This window comes from Poecilia mexicana, unplaced genomic scaffold (assembly GCF_051168715.1).
Source record: "Poecilia mexicana isolate PSO_F unplaced genomic scaffold, ASM5116871v1 scaffold_19, whole genome shotgun sequence".
Classification (NCBI taxonomy): Eukaryota; Metazoa; Chordata; class Actinopteri; order Cyprinodontiformes; family Poeciliidae; genus Poecilia; species Poecilia mexicana.
In genome coordinates, this window is record NW_028263388.1 from 1,311,895 (window position 1) to 1,332,500 (window position 20,606).

General features: G+C 40.3%; 2 protein-coding genes across 5 annotated transcripts in view; both read left to right on the plus strand.

The window, feature by feature from the left end:
- Positions 1-9: 9 nt before the first annotated feature.
- plbd1b (phospholipase B domain containing 1b) lies at positions 10-11,323 on the plus strand. The gene is made up of 11 exons (XM_015000216.2): positions 10-175; positions 628-841; positions 1,534-1,617; positions 2,079-2,220; positions 2,345-2,491; positions 3,480-3,624; positions 4,770-4,970; positions 7,228-7,368; positions 7,444-7,629; positions 8,531-8,637; positions 9,369-11,323. Exons 1-11 carry the CDS (start codon positions 76-78, stop codon positions 9,543-9,545), a joined length of 1,644 nt encoding a protein of 547 aa, XP_014855702.2. The 5' UTR covers positions 10-75; the 3' UTR covers positions 9,546-11,323.
- Positions 11,324-11,485: 162 nt separating this feature from the next.
- The window catches only part of kctd17 (potassium channel tetramerization domain containing 17), a 41,305-nt gene continuing 32,184 nt past the window's right edge, over positions 11,486-20,606 (plus strand). Inside the window, exon 1 of one of the 4 annotated variants that reach the window (XM_088016314.1) lies at positions 11,486-11,967. In XM_088016314.1, the coding sequence (XP_087872440.1) occupies positions 11,608-11,967 (360 nt within the window). In that variant the 5' untranslated portion in view covers positions 11,486-11,607. The remainder of the gene's footprint in view (positions 11,968-20,606) is intronic. The other 3 variants (XM_088016315.1, XM_088016316.1, XM_088016317.1) reach the window with 3 other exon arrangements.

The window sequence follows — 20,606 nt, forward strand, 5'->3', positions numbered from 1 at the left end:
TGCCGACTATCATCATGAATTCTTGACCGCTGTCGCACTAATTTTCGGTGTTACTGTCCGTTCAGAACCTCATATATGATGAGGAAACCGAGCATCTGTTTGTGCGTCCTGCTGTGCTCTGTGGCTGCATCGCTGGATGGAGTTGGAAGACAAATTAGCAAGGTGCAAATTTACCGTGAGTAATGCACTTATGTTTGGTTGGATAACTAACTGAACTGATTAAATATCTAATATGTTAGATGCAGTTATTTAATATTTTTGGATGTGAATTAACAGGAAGGTTTTTTCCTACTTCCATATAGTTTTCCCATTGACATTAAAAAATGTGTTTAGAGAAGATTAGTAATCACTAGAAATATTATTTTGCATCAACTGTTATTTAGTCATATAAATAACATAATTAGAAATCTGTGAAATCAGAATTAGTTTTCTTATTTCAATGTACCCATGTCAAATCCAGCTTTCAAAAGTATTAAAATATATATTTACATCTATAAAAAAATAAAATAAAATCAATAAAAGCTATTTCTTTCTTTAAAATGGTGCCATGACATTATATTACATAATGCGTTATCTAACCTCAACCCTGTAACCCTGTCCATCCTGGTACAATGGTAAATCTCCCAGAGGCCACGGTGAACTGGGATGCTGCCCAGAAGAGCGTGACCCTGCAGGAGGGGGTGATGGCGCGGGACGGGGGCGCCTGCGGATTCTTCAACGACTCTCTGCTGCTCTCTGGATGGGGCGTGTTGGAGATCCAGGCCGGCTTTGGAGGAGCGCCGCAGGACGATGAAATCACATTTTACCTGGCTGGTTACCTGGAGGGCTACCTGACTGCTGGGTGAGCCCACTAAACTGACTGACAAAAAAACAAAAATGTTGCTGGAACACAGATAAAAGCTGATGTTTCATCATACAAATGATACAACGTTTTTTTTCTGACATCACACCAGTTTTACCAACATTATTTCTAATGTTGACTAAATCAATCAATCAATCAATCAAATTTTATTTGTATAGCATATTTCAGCAGCAAGGCATTTCAAGGTGCTTTACATAATTAAAATAAGAACAGCTTGTGACATTGAATAAACAGTAAGAAAGAGAAAGAGATTTTGAAGAAAAAAACATACTTTTGTTAAGGAATTTAAATAACAGAGCTCCCTTTTTCCTATTTAAATTTTGAAGTTTCCATCTGTCTCAGCATTTGAATTGTAATATTTGGGCCCAGATTTGTTACAACGAATTTTCTGGACAATAAATAATCCCAGAAGTTATTGCGATAAATGATAATATTGTTGTTTTGACACCATTTTCAAATAATATAATAGTAATACCAGAACACATTCTGACAGATCAATAAGCTTAAAATGCTAATGAAGATTTAACCGTGGAACTGGAAGACATTTTAAATATTCTAAATAAAACAATAAATAAAATCAATTGTGAACTCTGAGATAAACTGATATTGTTCAGTTTGTAAAGAGTGAATGGATAAACTTCACCCAGATGTTTTTCTTGCTTTTCCTGCAGACAGATGTTCAGCCATTACACCAACATGTTTCCTCAGCTGGTCAAGGATGAGCGAGTTTTAATCCCCTTAAAACACTTCATCAGGTATGATGACTTTCAATCATTTATCAATAATTTGTGATATCTTAAAATAAGGTAATTTTATTTATATAGCACATTTTCAGCAACAAGGCAAGTGAAAGTGCTGTACATGAATTAGAAGGAAGGAATTAGAATGAACTGTAGGTAGAAAATAAGAAAATGAGGAATTTCAGCCTAAACTAAATCTGAGTTTGAAAAGTCAAATATGTGCTAAAAGAAAATCAGAAATGTTGAGATTAATCTCAAGTTGAACATTTTGAAAAGTGGAAAATGTTTGACTTTTCAAAATGAAAAACTTCCAAATTTTTCCTAGAAAATTTCCGATGTTAATTTCACCTTTTTTTGAACAAATTTTAAACTTTTCAGTCTCAGAAGTTTTTGAAATTAATTTGCTCCTCCTTTTCTTTCTATTTATAATGTCCCTAATTATAAATATGACGCATTTATTTCTGCTGGATCCGCAGCAAACAGGACAGCTGGGCCAGAGAGCAGGCGGCTCAGAGGAGGAACAGCGACCCCCTGTGGAAGCATGTGGGACTGATCCTGGCCCAGCTGGACGGGCTGCACGCTGGAGCTGCAGAGTGGGCCAAAAGTAGACACAGGGAGGTGTGTGTGTGTGTGTGTGTGTGTGTGTGTGTGTGTGTGTGTGTGTGTGTGTGTGTGTGTGTGTGTGTGTGTGTGCTGGCGCCCTGTCAGACTATCACTTCATTAATCTGTGCCTCTCACTCAGGCCCTGCCGCTGTTCGCGCTCCAGTTCCTGAATGGTGTGGGTGACCTCCTGGACCTGGTCCCGGCTCTGACGCCTCGCTCCAACTCCTCGGCGGGCTCGGCCGCCTTCAGGCGGCCCGGGATGGGCCTCTGCACGGCCCTCATAAAGGTCAGGCTGAGCCGTGTTGGACCGTTCAGCAGCTCTGACTGCTTTTATGAGCAAAAGGTCAGAGAGAAAACGGGATCAGCGGAGGTTGGTCTGCACTTCTCTCTTTACTTTCCTCCTTCTAAAGAACTTGTGTTAAACATAAGGCTCGGGGGCCAAATCTGGCCCACCACAGCTTTTTATGTGGCCCTCTAGAGTCCACTTGGACACACAAGTATAACAAATATAATAAGCATAAGCCAACAGTTGTATGTTTAAATATTTTATTAATCAAATCAAAGCAATTTTTATTTATATAGTGACAAGTTACAAATATAGGGGCCTCCATAGTGTGGTCCGGGGGCCATTTGCGGCCCATGAAATGATTTTAGGTGGCCGTTGGTCAGAATTCATTTTTATTCTATGTGCTTATTAAATTTAGGCTGCCGGTTAATACAGATTTAAAAACTATTTTTAGGGAGCAGCCTATCAAAAAAGAGATAGACAATTTAAAATCTTAAAATAGGAAATGTAAGAGGGGACAATTTTCTGTTTTAATATGATTTATTAGTAAAATCAGCCATTAACATTCAGTAACCTCTGATAAAATGTAGACTTTGGTATTCCCTTTTAATAAACTTTTCAAAATGAACCAAGACTGAGAAAAAAGACAAAAAATGTAGAAAAATGTGATCAACCCAAACATTTAAGTTTTATTGTTTTTTTTTTAAACATGGCAAAAGTTAAAAACACGTTTCTATTTTAAATCTACAATCATGTATAGATTGGTTAGAGAACAGTCGCTGCTTTCATGGTTAGTTTACGGCTGATCAGGTAAAACGGAAAACAAAACAATAGTTTTTGCAATTATGATAAAAAACATACAAAAAAGTTTGGTCAGGCAAAAACATGAAAAATGAATTTTAAAGTCAGAGCGAGCCAACCCTCCTGATGAACCGGTTGTGTTTCTGTGTGGGTCATCGTGACGTCCTGCTCTCTGTCGGCTGCTCAGGTTCTGCCCGGTTATGAAAACCTGCTGCTGGGCCACTCCAGCTGGTACAGCTACGCCGCCACCATGCGGATCTACAAACACTGGGACTTCAGGGTTTCCGATCCGCGCGTCCACACCGGGCAGATGTCCTTCAGCAGCTACCCGGGTACCAAGCCCAGGCTTAACTCATCCACATGTCACAACACCTGCAGATTTTACTCTGAGCCCACTGAGCGGTCGGTCCTCCCGGCTGTGAGTCACAAAGTCAGCATGAGCTGAAATGCATTCCCTCCCTGACGGTGCCGTCAGAGGAGACTCAGGTGTTCAGGCCAAAGATTTGTCAAGTAAAAAATCCTCTTACGGGCTCCACTCCATCAGAACCAAAGTGGTTTTAAGGAGCTATTTATAGAGCGCAGCAGGCGAGGTTTTCACTTTACTTTATTAAACTGAAGCAATGAAACGGCGCAGGAATCCAGCAGGATCCGCCATCTTGTTGCTCTGGTTATTGGTTGTTTGTAATAACTTTAATGTTGTGGCTTTTTCTTTACTTCTTTACCTGCATGGTGTTTGTTTCCTGACATTTCTGGATGTATTATTGGCAGTAATGTCTTGCCATATTCTGTGTTGTTCGTTATTATCTTGCCGTCTCGTTTTATTCCTTTGTTTTTAGTCTTTTCTCTCATTTGGTTTGTAGACCTTGTTGTGTTTTAAGCCAGGGGGTCCAAAGTGTGTTCTGAGGGCCGGTTGTGGCCCTTTGACTGAATTTAACTGAATTTGACTAACCCTAACTGCAATTCAATGATGTAATAAGGATAAAACTATTTATCAACATAATTTTCACCAAATGTAAAATGTTAACACAAAGTATTTTAAAGTCTTTTTATAAACATGCAGAATCAAGTTTATCCAGAGATTTTTACTGAAAAGTTGAATTTGCTGAACCCAAACCAGCTTTTATTTATTAAACTTTCCAAATATTAGCAAACATTGTGGAAGAAAGTGACCCAAATTATGTTCTTTTACTGAATCAATTTATTTATTTGTATTTTTAAGCTTAAGTAGTTGCAAATCTGCAGAATGTGACAGCTCTTTATCCAATTAAGTGTCAGATTAAGAAATTACTAAAGTAATCTTTAGCTGCAGATGTTATATTTTGTCAGTGTGTCCCGTTTCTACTGCCACCCTGGGCGAGTGTCCATGTCAAAAACCGCCACTAGGTGGCGGTGTAAACCTTTGAATCCTGCTTATTTGTCTTGTTTTATTTGAAAATGTTGCAGTAGGATGTCAGACTAACTCCTCCTCGTCCTGCAGGGTTCCTCATGTCTCTGGATGATTTCTACCTGCTGGGCAGCGGCCTGCTGATGACGCAGACCTCCATCGGCGTCTTCAACGCCTCGCTGTTCTCGCGGCTCAGCCCACGCCGCCTGCTGGCCTGGCAGAGGGTCCGCCTGGCCAACGGCCTGGCCCGCAGCGGAGAGGAGTGGGCGCAGCTCTTCTCCAGATACAACTCAGGTGGGATCTGAGCCACAACCAGACAAAATTCACCTGATGAGCAAACGGGATGTTTAAAGTCACAATCTGCACCGTTTTCAGCCGAGCCTGCAGCTTCCCGTCCGCAGCGAACCGACTTTATAGTTAAAATATGAAACTTGCCATTTTACAGCACAATTAATATAAATGTAAATTATACACATTTTAAGTTATATAAACTTTCTTTAAAAAACAAGAAAAATTCTGCGTTGAAGAGTCAAAACTTTGCAGGAGAAAATTCTGATATTTTCTTGAAAATGTTTTTTTCTTTTTGACTTTTCAATTTTAAATATGTTTTCTAGAAAAGAGAAAATCTTTGATTTTTTTTCCCCCTGAAAAGTTCTGACTTTTCAAAAAATATTTTTTCCGGAAAATTTTCATGTTTTCAAACTTTAAAACTTTCTTGTTTTTTCTAGAAAACTCCTAAATATTTAGAATTTTTATTCTATCTACAATGTCGCAGAAATGGCTCCTGGTCTTCAGCCTAAAGAGAAATCCTCCATCTTGTTTCCATCTGGTGAAGAAGGAAGTTGCTCTCAGTGTCTTCAGAGGTTTTTGTGTCGTTTCCTTCAGTGGTTCTTGGTGCAGCGCCCCCACAGGCCAGGAGGGGAACAGGTTGGTTTGACTCAGAGCAGCTGGAGGTGGAGCAGATGTTCTGGTTCCAGTAGAACCGAGTCTAACGGACCATCAGGAGGAAACAGATCGAGTGTTTCGGAGTCTTCCCGTCTCCGCCTCACTGAACATGATGGTGCTTGTTAGCTCTGCTGGGAAAGTCTTATGCAAGAAGCAGCCAGAGACGCCTACAATAGTTTCATAATTGTTTGTTCTTCAGGTGAATCAGAAAATTCAGACTTTCAGATGTTAGAGTCACATTTATCATGTGGTTGCTATAGAGGGACGGTAACATTTATAGATTTCCCCTGAATTACTGAAGCTCTTTAAAGTGGTCAGGGTTAGTATATATTTATACTAGTATAAATATATACTAGTATTAGTATAAGCTCCATTAGTATTGATGGACCTTGAATTTTGCTTGAATTCTGATTTTGTTTCTACGTGTTTCATTGTGATTTTATGTGACGGACCAACACAAAACGATGAGTAGTTTTAAACAATTAAATCTGAAAAGTTTAATTGTGTTCATAGATAACATCGTTAAAGACCTTCACCATGTTTTCCTACCCTGACGTGGTTGTTTGGAGGAACGTTTGTCGGTTTGCTGTGTTTTCTGGCCAGCAGGTTCATGTGTTCATTTTAGAGGAACTCTAACCACAGCAGGGGGTCAAACCGCGGTCCCATTTGATTCTGTTCAGGGTTGTTCCACTTTGGGCGGACCGTCCTGACCCAGAACAGATTGTTTTTATAACTCGTAGCTTTCTAACCAGTTTTGTTTGTTTGTTGGTTGATGTGAAGGATTTACTCCCTAACAGGTGCTGGTTTTTGTTCTTCTATTTTCTAATTCATCTGGTAAATGTATTGCTTTTGTTTGGAGGAAGTAACTTGCTGTATTTAATGTTATGTTGTAATCATTCTCTCTTCTTCTTGAGGTCACCTGGTCATGTGTTGCCATGGAAACGCGCCCATGAGCAGTGCTGACAAGGTGTTTCAATGAGCCTCACTGGGAGAATCCGTTGAGAGGGAGAGGAGATGTTTTGGATTTTGTTTGGTCAGATTGATTTTGATTTAGTTTTGAAGTTGTTGGAGTTAATTGTAATCATGTAATATTTTTCTAGGAATATAGTTTAGCACCAATGTGTTTTTTATCTTTCTGGAAATGTAAATGCTGTCTCTACCCCTTAATAGGAGCCGATGCTTTAAGAGCCAGGTGGTTCAGAGGGAGAGTTTTTCCTCCTGTTGGTTGAATTCATGTCATGCTGTAACCTGGAATGAAATGTTTGAAGAACGGCATGAAGAAAAAATAATTCAGAGCTCTACAATTTCTGGATTAAGTCTGATTTGTCATCACAAACCAACAGTTGCTATTTTCACTTCGTGTCAACAAAGTGGAAATACTTTGTTGACCGATCCATCCATCCATCCATCCATCCATCCATCCATGGATGGATGGATAGATTTTTTTGCGTCCAACTTCTAATAAAATTTTATTTTCTTTGACATTTTTGTAAATTTTATAAAAGCTAGAAGGATCTTGAATAGAAAAGCCTGCCACACTTTTCAGATCCGTTGTAAACCTTTTGGAATCGGTTTCCTCGCTGTGCTGCGACGCTCTGGGTTTCAGGAACCTACAACAGCCAGTACCTGGTTCTGGACCTGAGCAGGGTTCTGCTGCGCCGCAGCATCCGGGCCGGCGCGCTGACGGTGGTGGAGCAGATTCCCGGGAACGTCGTCCACTCCGACCAGACTCCGGCTTTACGCAGAGGTGGGCGGCCGCCTCCGTCTCTGGTTCTCGATCCGCTCGGTCTGGGTCGTTCACCTGGCCTCCCGCGTTCGGCAGGTTACTGGCCGTCCTACAACGTCCCGTTCCACGCCGAGGTCTACGCCCAGAGCGGGTACGCCACCATGTGGGGGCGCTACGGAGAAGACTTCTCCTACGACCTTTGCCCCCGAGCCAAAATCCTCCGCAGGGACCAGGCCAAGGTGTCCGACCTCAGCTCCCTCAAATACATCATGAGATACAACAGTAGGTCTAACAAAAACTGTATTCATAATCTATAATCACCGGACATTTTATTAGGTACACCAGCCCCACTGTGTGTTACATAAGGAGTGAATGAGCCAATCACAAGTCAGCATCCAGACGGGCTGAAAGCGACGCGCTGAGGTCCAAACTGAGCATCAGGATGGAGAAGGAAGAAGAGTTCAGGTGTTTCTGAACTCTCTGGTTTATTTAGCCTGATATAGAGAAATTCATATAGAATAGAATATACTTTATTGATCCCCAATATCTTCAGCTTGTTATTTGTACATTTGTAAATATTTAATTCACAAGCTAAATTTTTAATTTCCAGACTAAATATTTAGTTATCAAGTCTAACATAGTAAATATTTAGCTTCCTGACAATATATTTAGTTAAAGCTAACATGTTGAACTGAATATTTAGAAGGGAAACTAAATATTTAGATTCTGAACTAAACATGTAGCTAAAGCTAACATGGCTAAAGCTAACATGTTGAACATGTTAGCCGAAAACAGGATATGTTTTCAGCTAACATGTTTGCTAACAAAATATTTAGGTAAAATTTAAATATTTAACTAGACATTTAATTTTACTAGGCATTTATTTTCAAAACTAAATATTTAGGTCAAAGGTAAATATTTAGCTAATATGCAAATTAGTTTGGCAATGAACAGAAGTGGACTATCAAAATAAAAGCTGTGTTTTGCTGACCTCTATATGAACTCCTGCTGCAGGTGAGACTGAATCGCTTCAGTCGTCACTAAAATAATGTTTTTTTTATCCATTATTTTCCTCTCAACATGTCTAACTTGTTTGGTGAAAATAGACGTATTGTTTTAGCGACTATGCAGACATTCGCTACTGTAAACTGGACAACTAAAACCCAATCCGGTTGTGTTCCAGACTATAAGAGAGATCCCTACTCCAAGGGCCATCCATGTAAAACCATCTGTTGCCGTAACGACCTGAGACCAAGGAGGCCACGCCCAGGAGGTTGCTATGACACCAAGGTCAGAGCATGTTTCAGTTATAGCCAGAACACCTTATTTAGGAATGTTAAATGCATATAGGTTGTTTTCCCTACTGATAGTCCAGTAGACTCGGTTCTATTGGGACCAATACTCTACATTTGATGCAAAACATCCAAAACAAACCGCTAGCCTAGCGCTAGCAGCAGAAATGGCTCCTGGTCTTTAGCCAAAGACTAAAGAGAAATCCTCCAGCCGCTAAAATCTGACGCCTCCATCTTGTTTCCATCTGGTGAAGAAGGAAGTTGCTCTCAGTGCCTTCAGTGTGTCGTTTCCTTCAGTGGTTCTTGGTGCAGCGCCCCCACAGGCCAGGAGGGGAACAGGCTGGTTTGACTCAGACCAGAGAGAGAGAGAACCACAGCAGCAGGAGGTGGAGCAGATGATGGAGTTCTGGTTCCAGTAGAACCGGGTCGACTGGACCATCAGGTGTTAAACGTCCATAGGGAGTCATGGCTGATGAGATGAAAGATGGCGTTTCAGCGGCTTCATCCCTTCTCTGAAGTGCTGTTGTGCTGACGCTGCATCACAGTAAATCAGCATTTGCAGAGTAAGGGTGTTTACAGTAAATCAAGTCAGAGGATCAGAGCTGTCACAACAGATTCTGGTTACAGGGTCGTCTGCAGACTGTGTGATTTAGATGAAGCTTTCTGTAGAAGATGACCTCACAGCTGGGCACCAGAAACTTCCACTGAGGAGAGTTACTTTCTCTCCAGGTGACAGACTACCAGATGGCCCTGCAACTGACCGCCGAGGCCGTAAACGGGCCCACCACCCAGGGGGGACTCCCCCCGTTCTCCTGGAGGTCCTTCAACCTCACGGCTCATCAGGGTCTCCCAGAAACCTACACGTTTCCCTTCGTCACCATGAAGCCCACGCTGCGCCGGCCCTGAGATATTGACCAGCTAAGGCCAGCTAAGATTTTAGCTAACATCTCTGCCTGTTAGCTGCTAAAGCCAGCTAACATCTCCACCTGTTAGCTGGCCTGTAAGCTACAGCTAACAGGTGGCTACAGCAAGCTAACATCTCCGCCTGTTAGCTGGCCTGTTAGCTACAGCTAACAGGTGGCTACAGCGAGCTAACATCTCCGTCTGTTAGCTACAGCTAACAGGTGGCTACAGCAAGCTAACATCTCCGCCTGTTAGCTGGCCTGTTAGCTACAGCTAACAGGTGGCTACAGCGAGCTAACATCTCCACCTGTTAGCTACAGCTAACTGGTGGCTACAGCCAGCTAACATCTCCGCCTGTTAGCTGGCCTGTTAGCTACAGCTAACAGGTGGCTACAGCCAGCTAACATCTCCACCTGTTAGCTAGCTATAACTAGGTTCGGATGTTAAGCTTTTTTCATTAAAAAAAGTAATCCTTGTTATTCTTTAACCATCAGGAGTTTCTACCTCTGTGTCTTTTCTTCTGTATAAAAATATTTTAAATGTTTCAACTACATTGAAAATAATTTCTACTGAACACAGCGACCAAGTGACTTAACAGGTTTTGATCCAGTGAATACAGTTTTTTAATCTCTCTAGATGTTTTGTCTTTCTCAAACCTCCTTCCTGTGCTGCTGATCTTCTTGAGTTTCTGACCCATAAAATAAATTAGAATAAAAAGTATTTGGTAAAAATGAGACTCAAGTATAGAGTAACTGCTTGATCGAAATGAATGATATAATAAAGAAGAAAATACAAATGAATGTGCAAAATCAGGTATTCTAAAGAATAAAAATAAAGAATAACAATCAGAAAATAAATTCAAGAAGAAGGAAAACATTTCTAGATTTTTTTCCACAACATAAAGTCACAGATCCATTCTTCACTCTTCACCAGCCAAACCAAAGTGGGCAGCACTGAGATGTTTTAGGCCAAATAATACAGAATTAAACATAAAACATAAAGAAAGCACGGATAAGACCCAATTTACACAGTTTATTAATTTGTTGTTTACTCTGTAAAGCTTCCTGAAAATATGAAGTCTAAGAATTTAATAATGGAGAACTTTTTAAACTTTTCAACAAGACCCATATTTTGTTTTTCTTTGTCTCCCTTTAAACAATTTCACATTCAGTCAAGTTTGTAGTTTCTAAATTCCTTTGCTATGATTTAGTAACGTGATCGCAGAGTCCCCCAGGTGCTACGTGACTGAGCTTGTTAGCTTCGCTGTGGACGTTCAGGGTGGAAGTAGAAAAAGTTGCTTCAACTCTATGTTTACCACGCGTGTTTTATCATTGTAGAGTAAAAACATAACACTGTAACCATATAGAATGTAAAATAAATGTTTATCAGGTTACTACTCAGTTACATTTACTTGAGTAACTTTTTTAAAATTTTCTTTTAGGAGTATTTTTACTATGCTATACTTTTTACTTATTGTTACTTTTTGTTATTTATATGAGTTATTGTCATTTTCATCCTTAATATGGCACAATTTCCACTTTATATCTTGGTCTGTCTATAATTTTTAAATGTTAAATGACTGATAAGTTTATCAGTAACTCGTTATTAAGTAGACTTTTTTTATTTTTATTTTTTATCCAAATACCTTTTTACTTGTGTAATTTACTTTACTTTAATCTGTCAAAGTACTGCTACTTTTACTTCAGTGCATTTTTTGTAAACTCTACCCACCTCTGCTTTCAATTAAATCAGCATTCCCGTATTAAAATGTCAATGTCTAATCTTGAATATCGTGTTTTCATTGGCTGGAAGCAGAAAGTCATCATAGTTAAACACATTACCGTCATAGACATGGTTACCGTTACGATCTAAAACCGGAAATGTGGCTCTTATTGTGAAAGAGCATTTTCGGAAGTAGAATGTTTGCTTCGGGAAGCTTAACGTGGCTGATATTTGAGCTAATGCAACTTGGGGGCGGGGCTTGCGCTACCGTTGGCGGACAGAAGGAGCGGAGCCTGCAGACGGGTTCGTCCGCCTGAACGTCGTGTGTCTGGGTTTCCAACAAATGGCAACAACCGCAGAAGACGTGCGGGAACCGGCGGACGTCGCCGCACCGTCCACGCACCTCAGCGGCACCCAGCACCACAACAGCAACAACAACAATAACAACAACAACAAAGACACAGAGGCGGCGGCGGGGGAGAGCGCGACCTCCGCCACCTCCGCAGCCTCCGAACCCGGCGGGACGGCGGGGCAGAGCATCGGCAACGGCTCGGTCATCAACAACAACGGGGGGAACAACGGCAAGTGGGTCCGGCTGAACGTCGGCGGAACGGTGTTCCTCACAACGCGGCAGACCTTGCTCAAGGAGCAAACTTCGTTCTTGTACCGGCTGTGCCAGCAGCAGGACCTGCACTCCGACACGGTGAGTCCGGCCGGGAAATGTTGATCCTCGGAAGGCGGTGAGGAACAATAGTTACACAAAATAACAAGGAGTTATGGAGAGAGAATGCATGGAAAGTTCAATGACCTCCCAGAGGTGGCAGAGGTGATGTGTTCAGGTCCTGTGGGACATCTGCATTTGATATCTATCGGCTTTGAAGTGTTGTTTATCACCACATATCTATCAGCTGTTGATTTGTTTTCATTCTCTTAGCAAAACTGTTATTAGCGCACAGCTAGCTAACCAGTAGCTTAAAAGCACCAACAGAAGACTTGAGGTTAAAAGTTTAAAGATACCATCCTGCAGTGCATTTCTTTTTCACTAACTGATGTAGACTGACAGAAAAAACACAGCTGGAAAACTGGGTTTGGATTTTACAAAATGTCAAGTTTTTAAAACGTGATGTTAAAGAATAAAGCCCCCAGCCAATTTGGCGGTGCCTGTTTGAGTGGATGACATCACAGAAGGCTCAAGAGTGGAGCTGATCAGCTGGTGTTGCCAAACTTTGGACAAAATGTTTTTGTATGCGACCTGAACTCTCAGTCACCGTACTTATCACAGCAGAAAAACACGGACATTGCCTTACTTTGCATAACAGCTTTGCTGTGCAGACGCTTCACTCACATCGGCATGCTTGATATTTAAAAGTGAAACTGACAGGTTGATCTACCTTTGGAATAATTTGTATGATTATTTATTGCTCACAATAAACAATAAATAATTTGCATGATAAATTTAAATGAGCTCCACTTTCAGTTGCATGATTTATAATTTTTCTCTTTCTACCAAAAACTGGTGTTTTGGTCTCAGCTAGCCCTTATTTTGAAGGACAATTTTCTTTACAGAGACTTCATCATTCATCTTGTCTGTTGTTTTATTTATTCTGGATATTTAAAATGTGTTTCTGTGTCAAATCTTCATTAGAATTTAAAATGTATTGATCTTGGAGAATGTGAGAATAGTCACAAAACAATATCGCTTATCGCAATAACTTCTGGGAGATCTTATCATCCAGCATCATTTGTTATCGTAACAGGTCTGGTCACTTTTGATCCCAAAATATGAGGGAAAAAATGGATGCATAAAATGAGATGAGGATGAAACAACCTTGATCCCAGAATGCATGCACTATTCAGAACAGCCACACAAAGATGTGACAGAACTTTAAATCCCCCAAACTGTCCGTATTGTCGGGTTATTTTTGCTGTTTTCATCCAGTATCTGATCAATGAGCATCAATAACTATGAATACATTTGAAAATGTGAATCAATGCCGATACTGTGGGCAGCTTAGCGATACAAATCACACTTCTGGATGTGACTACTAATATCCTAAAGAATTGCATTACAAATAAAATGTTTTTCCAGAGCATGAATGTTTTGGGGGCTGTGAATGTTGTTATGCAGTTACAGCCACACAGTGATCTAAAAACGGAGTAATTAATAGTTCTGATTGCCACTTTAATGGCCATCATAACAGCATTAACTGGCGACCGTCCGCCATAGACAGGACTGGAAGTCCAGCTGCTTCTTTTTCTCACATTTACAGCCGTTTGTCAAATTAACACATTTTGCCAAAAGTTATTGTGATAAACGACAATAATGTTGTTTTGAAACCATTTTCAAGTAACGATTGGTAACAAGAACACATTCTGAAAAATCAACAAACATTAAATTCTAACGAACATTTGACACTGGAACTGGAAGACATTTTAAATATTCAAAATAAACAAAGAGAAACAACAAATAAAATTATTTCTGAAGTCTCTGTAAACACAAATCTCCTCCAAAATAAGTTGAAGACTTTAATCATTCAGTTATTGGTAGAAAAACAGATCAAGAATAAATCATGCAAATGGAAATTGATCTTGCTTTAATTGTTAAATGTCTTTTTTAATGCATCCAGCAGCTTTACTGGTCCTTCTGGTTGACAGCTACTGGCTGTGCTCCAGTTTCACGCATGGCGGCACCAACTGGTGGAATTGGTAGAGATTACCCGTTTTCTGCAGAAATGCAAGGCTGGTGTTGTGTAGGCTGAATGTGAGCTAATATTGTGTGTGTGCAGCCTGTTTCTCTCTCCTCTGTGTGTGTGTGTGTGTGTGTGTGTGTGTGTGTGTGTGTGTGTGTGTGTGTGTGTGTGTGTGTGTGTGTGTGTGTGTGTGTGTGAGTAGCTGGGCTCAGATGGATGAACACGTGCCGCCTCTTCTGCAGGGAGCTGCACAGTTGGTATCCGTGCAGCTGGCATCTTATGGGGACAGAGAGGGAAACCTATTATGCGTCTGCCAGTCACATGGAAGCCGAACGCGCTGAAAGGACTGCAGCATCTCATTAATGCTGCACGTTTCCTTTATGCTGCAGCCTTTGATGTGGATGAGGCTCACAGAGCGCGACATGTCTCTACTGACGGTGAAAACCTTCGCAGAGTCAGATCATCTAACGATGTTAACAGCCGGAGACGTTATAGATGATCTACCTGATGGTCTGAAGTTCAGCCTCACAGAGCGCAGCAGCAGGAAATATGATAATTAGTGACATTTAGTGAAGATCTATAAACAAACTCAAACAAATGAGCATCTTAAACTCGTGCATCATTAAGGAGATTTACAACCCGGCAGGTTGGTGGTTCAATCTGCTGCATCAGAGCCACAGGGAGACGTTTAGCTCGTCTTGACCTTGCTGGTTGCTGAATGATGATGATGGAAACAGAATCTGGTGTTAAACTCTCCGTTCTGCTCTTCGCTTTGGCTAAAACTCATTCATGATCATCTTTAAACATATTCTAGCAAGAGCCTGCCGAACAAATGCTGCGGCAAGCCTAATTTCATTGAAGCATGGATTAATATTTAAACTTAGTAAATGAGAAAAAGACACTTTAAAGTCTATTTGTGGTTCTGCTTTGGACCAACGGAAACCATAAATCAAATCGTGATACAGTAAAACATTCCCACCCCTAGTTTTTATCCTGACGACATTTCTAACGGCTGCAGGAAACACATTAAAACTAAAATGAATTTGCTTGAACTAAAGTTTTCAGCAGCTTCAGAACTTGATGTTTTTTGGCTGCATTTTCAGCCTGATGATGAAAATCAACAATTAAAAGAGAAAATAAAAACTAGAATGTTTAGTTTTTCAAAAATTCCTGCATTAAGAAATTCCCTCTTATCTACATTTACACAGATCTGCTCCAATGTTTAGATTTTCTGATAAATCAGATGTGAAGCTGAACCCAGAGCCAGCAGCAGGGCTCGGTGCAGCTGCAGTGGAAACAGAAATCCCGGGTGTCCTCCACCCTCAGCTCCCTCTGCTCAGCCTGAAGACGCAGCAAAACGCCAAACTCACAAACACAAATATGTCACAGAAACACCAGCTGCACCTTTCATTAGCTGCACCGCTACCAACAAACTCAAACCCAGCATATTGTTCACATCCATGCTGTTATTCTCAATTTCATGCACAAATATTCAGTTAAACTGGGGATGCAAGTTAACGATCGAGTTCATCTTAAGTTGAGTTTTCTCTTGTCAAAAATCGTTTCATAGCAGAACAGTCTGTTTTTTTAATATGCTCGATTTAAAATAAAAAATCATAAAATTTTAACAGCATTTTGTATGAGTTGTATTAAATACTGACTGAATAAACAGAAATTGTGTTTTTTTTTCTCCACATTATTTCTTTTAGCCCTGACTTTGGTTGAGCGTTAATATTTAAAATCTAAACTGCATAAAAATCATCTTGCATCCCAAACAGACTTTCCCGCTCTGCAATGGCCGCCATCTTTGTTTCTGTATTAGCTGGTTCCGCTTCTAGATGACCAGCAGCGCCCTCTGCTGGACGGAGGCCAAACTACCACACTGAAAATGGTCCAAGCAGACATTATTAATTGATTGGAAGGCATTTTAATCTAATAAACCATTAACCAACATTAATAGTAAGATTAATTGTTTGCATCTCTAATTAAATCAATTTATCTGGAGAATTATCCATCTTAGAGGCACATTCCTGTGAATCTGACTGGTATTTTTATTAGTTGTACAAAAGTTTAGTCTGTTTTCTAATGTAAATTTGAAAGCAGTCACATGTTTCTTGTTTTGGTTTCATAATTTTAATTTGTGTGAAGGAAGAATAAAGCTTATTTCTATTTTATTCTTTGCAGTTCCACCAGGATTTTGCCATTTTTATATATTTTTTGTGATTGAAATCACAGATTTTCCGGTGCTTTAAAAATATTCTTTAGAAATATTTGCAAGGAAATATGCCATATTTTTATCATATTGTTTTTTACTGAATTCCTGATATTTAGTCAAAGTTTTTCCACTTCTATCAGAGACACGTCATTTTAAACGTGAGGCTGCAACCCTCAGCATTTGCAGGGATTTAGTGTCTTTATTGTGAAGCGGGTGTAGTTTTGCTAACAGTGGCAGAAGGACGATGGTTTAATGCTCTCACTTCCCTGGTTGATGTTTCTGCTCAGCTGAAGAACGAGACTTTTCCTCCTGCTGGGACGGAAACTGAACTCCTGGAGCCCAAATCGAGTTTAGTTTGATATGGGCTCTGCTTTTACTTAAATCTGTTTTATTCTGAGCATTAACCTCTGAATGAACCGTGAACACTTTGGATCGGCCGAAGCGATGGATCCGGAGAACTGCCTGTGGATGCGTGAGTCAGCTAGAAGTAAAAGATCGTCTACATTTAGCAAAGATAATGCATTTAGCTGCAGTTTCTTCCACTCAGCAACCAGGAAGCCTGAAAAGTTGACCTCAGTCTCCAGGAAGATCCGATTTCCAGGCTGCCAGCTAAAGACCAGTCCATCCTCTGAAACACTCAGAGGTTCTTCTGCTGAAATACATCCGATAAGATGAAAACGGTGCTAAATATTTGCTCTCCTGGCTGCAGTTTGTTATTGAACCGTTTAAAATCTTTGTGTTGTGAGTCTGAAGGTTTCTGTCCCAAAATAGTCTGGAAAAGTACCAAGTGCACAGATTTCTCCTGAACGCCTCATCAGGCGCCTGCTGTGTTGACCAGAAACACTTTCAGCCATAATTTCCTTTCTTCTCCCACTTTAATGTTTTCATGTATTAACACCTTCTGTCATCCGCCAACTTCACATTTTATTAATATTTTATCATAGACCACCGCTGAGAGATAAAACAATAGCAGTATAAATCGCAAAATAAGTTTTTTCTGATGGACATATGACAAAGGGTCGATATAGACGTTTAATATACAGAAAAGCCAATAACAATAAGAGCTGGACCAATCAGCAGCAGGCAGACGCGCTAACAGCTAGTATTAGCTAGCTGTCAGCGTTTGCACATCCAGTTTGCAAGGATCTCACAATAAAGGAATTATAAAAAGTTATAATGAAGCACATTTACCTGCTCGAACAGAGAGACGCCTCCTGCATCATCACGACGGGTTAAGCTAACCGTTACTAACTCGGATCATATTAGAAACATGCCAAAAAATTCACTAAACTGCTGATTACTGAGGATAAAGTCCAGCTTCATTCTGCTATGAACTGATTTAGTTTTGTAATCATCCCAGCTGTGACGCGTCCTGCAGGTGGAAACGAGCCGCCGTCGCTTCCTGGCCGGCGCCGCGTGTTCAGACACGACGGAGCCGCCGGTTCAGACGTGCGCTGGAATTCACACCGACGGAAAAACACTCAAAGTACCACAGATATCAAGACTTGTCTCAATGCAGCTGAGATGCTAAAATCCAACTGTGTCGCTTCACCTTGAACGCATCGCTGGAAGCAACGAGCAACATGGTGGCGTCTGCTGTGCTGAAGCTTTACTGAACGCTCTCGTGTTAGCTTAGCTTAGCTTAGCTTAGCTTAGGCTACGCTCAGAAATATCAGAAAAATAATGAACTGTTTATATATTCAATCTGCTGTTTTGGACATAAAACCAGTTTCACATAATAAACGTTTACTGCTCAACCTGGCAGTGATTAATTACGGATTATTATAATTAAAAGGAAAATAACGAAGCGTTTATCCCTCATAATTAAGCAGATCAGAACAATCAAACTAAAAATAAAATCAATGCCGTTTGTTTGCTTAGGAGTTTTTGTTTCCATCAGAAAGATAATATTTATTCATTATGCAACATTTTTCTTGCCAAATGCAGCAGAAAATGATAAACTGGCCTCCTGGTTTTACCAGCAGCTGGTTCCTAACCAAACGGGTCAGAACCGCCATCTGATCCACAGCCGCTGCTCTCCACTGAAAACCAAGTTTTACTGGGTCTCTAATTAATTCATTGTAGTTTAATGAAAAACAATCAGCAAAATAAGCAACATTTCCCATTTGGAACCTATTTTTCTACTAAATAACTGGAATAAACAGTCATATGAGCTCAACAACAAAAATATTTATAATTTTTAATTGTCTTTGATAGGAACATTCGAACCGATATGAGTCACGTGACCAACCATCAGATTGGAGCAAAGCGGCTTCGTCGTCCATCAATGTTTTTGGATGAGCATCAGATTTATGGACCCACCATAAACCAGCTGATTCAAATAAAATATTAAACATTTTATTAAAATACGCCCTGATGAGTCTCATTTGTCTGATTAATTCCCGTTAATGTAACAACCTTTAAACTGGTATTAAACATATTTTCATTAAACCCACAAATGTTTTTAAAAATCGTTTTAATGGTCTGATGTAATATTCTAATTTTAAATATATTTGCATTACCTGTCAGTGTAAAGTCAAAACAACTGAACGTCCATCTGTGTGTAATGTAAATAAAGTTAAAAAGTTGATAAAATAAATTGACTTTTCAGTCATATTACAGCAAATGTTTGTATTTTTGATAATAATCTGCTTTTCCAGGTAAATTCTCTGTTTTCAGATTAAAGCTGGAAATGTTAACATGTTTTTTTTTTCTTGGCTTCATTTCCTAAACAAATGATTTTTACTCTGCTGCTGCATTTGGTCCTCAAACAGTCCTAGTTTTCAGTTTGTGTTGACCAGTATGGAAAACGTTTCTGAATAAAAATGAAAGAAGTCAAATTGTTAGAAAAAGATGAAAGATAAACATCAACATTTCTAATAACTCCCCAAACCAGAAGGTCTAGTTCAAACATTGGTCATCATGCTGCTTGTGCAGCTTTACAGGAATGATTTTATGTTACTCAGATCATGTTTCCAGTAAATAACTGAACCAGAACAATTCGTCTTTGATAGGAACATTTGGGCCGATATCACATGACGTCCCGATTTAACCACGCCGCGATTATTAAAGATATTAACTATTTCTGCAGTGAGTTCAGCGTAGAGCTGGATAAATATATCAATAATATATATCATAACAAGTGATCAATATCAATAGATAATACAGCTGATATATTCCGTAAGATCCAGAACCACAGGCATTCTGGGAGATGTAGGCAGAGGAAAAACTTTAGCAGCTTGGCCTCTCAGAGCTAGCTAAGCTAGCTGGTAGCATCAACTAACTCACTCATTCTTTGGTTGCCTAGCAACAACCTGCTGGGTAACAGCCGCAGTTTCAGGTTTCACTGCTGTGCCACATAACAGCTAAAAGATAAAAGACATGGAGGGAAAACTAAATAAAACGGAAAATGTCATGGCACCAGTTTGGAAGTATTTCAGATATTAAAAACAAAAAAAATCAATAATGATCAATTTAGACTAATATGAAATCCTTACAGCATGATACATTTTTCAGCCATATTATCCATTCCTAGTTCAGGGTGATCTGGTCCATTTGGAAGAATGTTGGGACGGCTCCGATCTAAACCCTGGAATCTGACGGATCAGAAAGTGGCAGAACCACAGAGGGGAATCCAGAACAGCCGCCATGACGCCCAGAGGGTCTGCTGGGCGCCGGAGACGTCTTTGGATCGTTTTCCTGTTAAAATAGTCAAACCATTTCTTCTTCCAATTCTTGCATTTGTTTTGGTTGCATTTACCCAGAATGCCCTGCAGTGTAGTCCACTTCCTGCTTTTAGAGCGGTCTCCAGTCCGCTTCGCGTTCATGTCAAACCGAACCCAGACCAGATGAACCGGACCAGGGCTCATTATATTGAAGACACACTGTGACCTCTGACCTCTGATCCCTCCCATCAGAACAGTTGGGGGTAACTGGGCCGACCAGAACCACAAACTGTCTGATTCTGAGAGAATCTCTGGATGTTTTCAAGCCGTCAAGTCATGATGACGGAGCGCCGGCCTGTCCTTCACTGCAGCTCTGCTTATTTAGGAGGTGTGTGTGTGTGTGTGTGTGTGTGTGTGTGTGTGTGTGTGTGTGTGTGTGTGTGTGTGTGTGTGTGTGTGTGTGTGTGTGTGTCAGGCCCCTTTTCTCTCTAATCACAGTGATTTCAGAACAAACTATCCCACATGCTGCGTTTCTGAACCCTTCCTCCTGGTTTCATGTCACATCCTCTCATCCTGCCTCACTAAGAGTCTCTGATTCCCTCCCAACATTTCTAAGACGGTTTCCTGAATTTCTTTTTACTGTTTTCTGTATTTTTCTGGCTGTTTTCTGAGTCTTTCTGCCCAGTTGTCTCCTCCCCGTTTCTTCGCCTTACAAACTGCTGGAGTCCTGATGCATCATTTAACTCAGATTTGTTAGATCAACTAAATAACC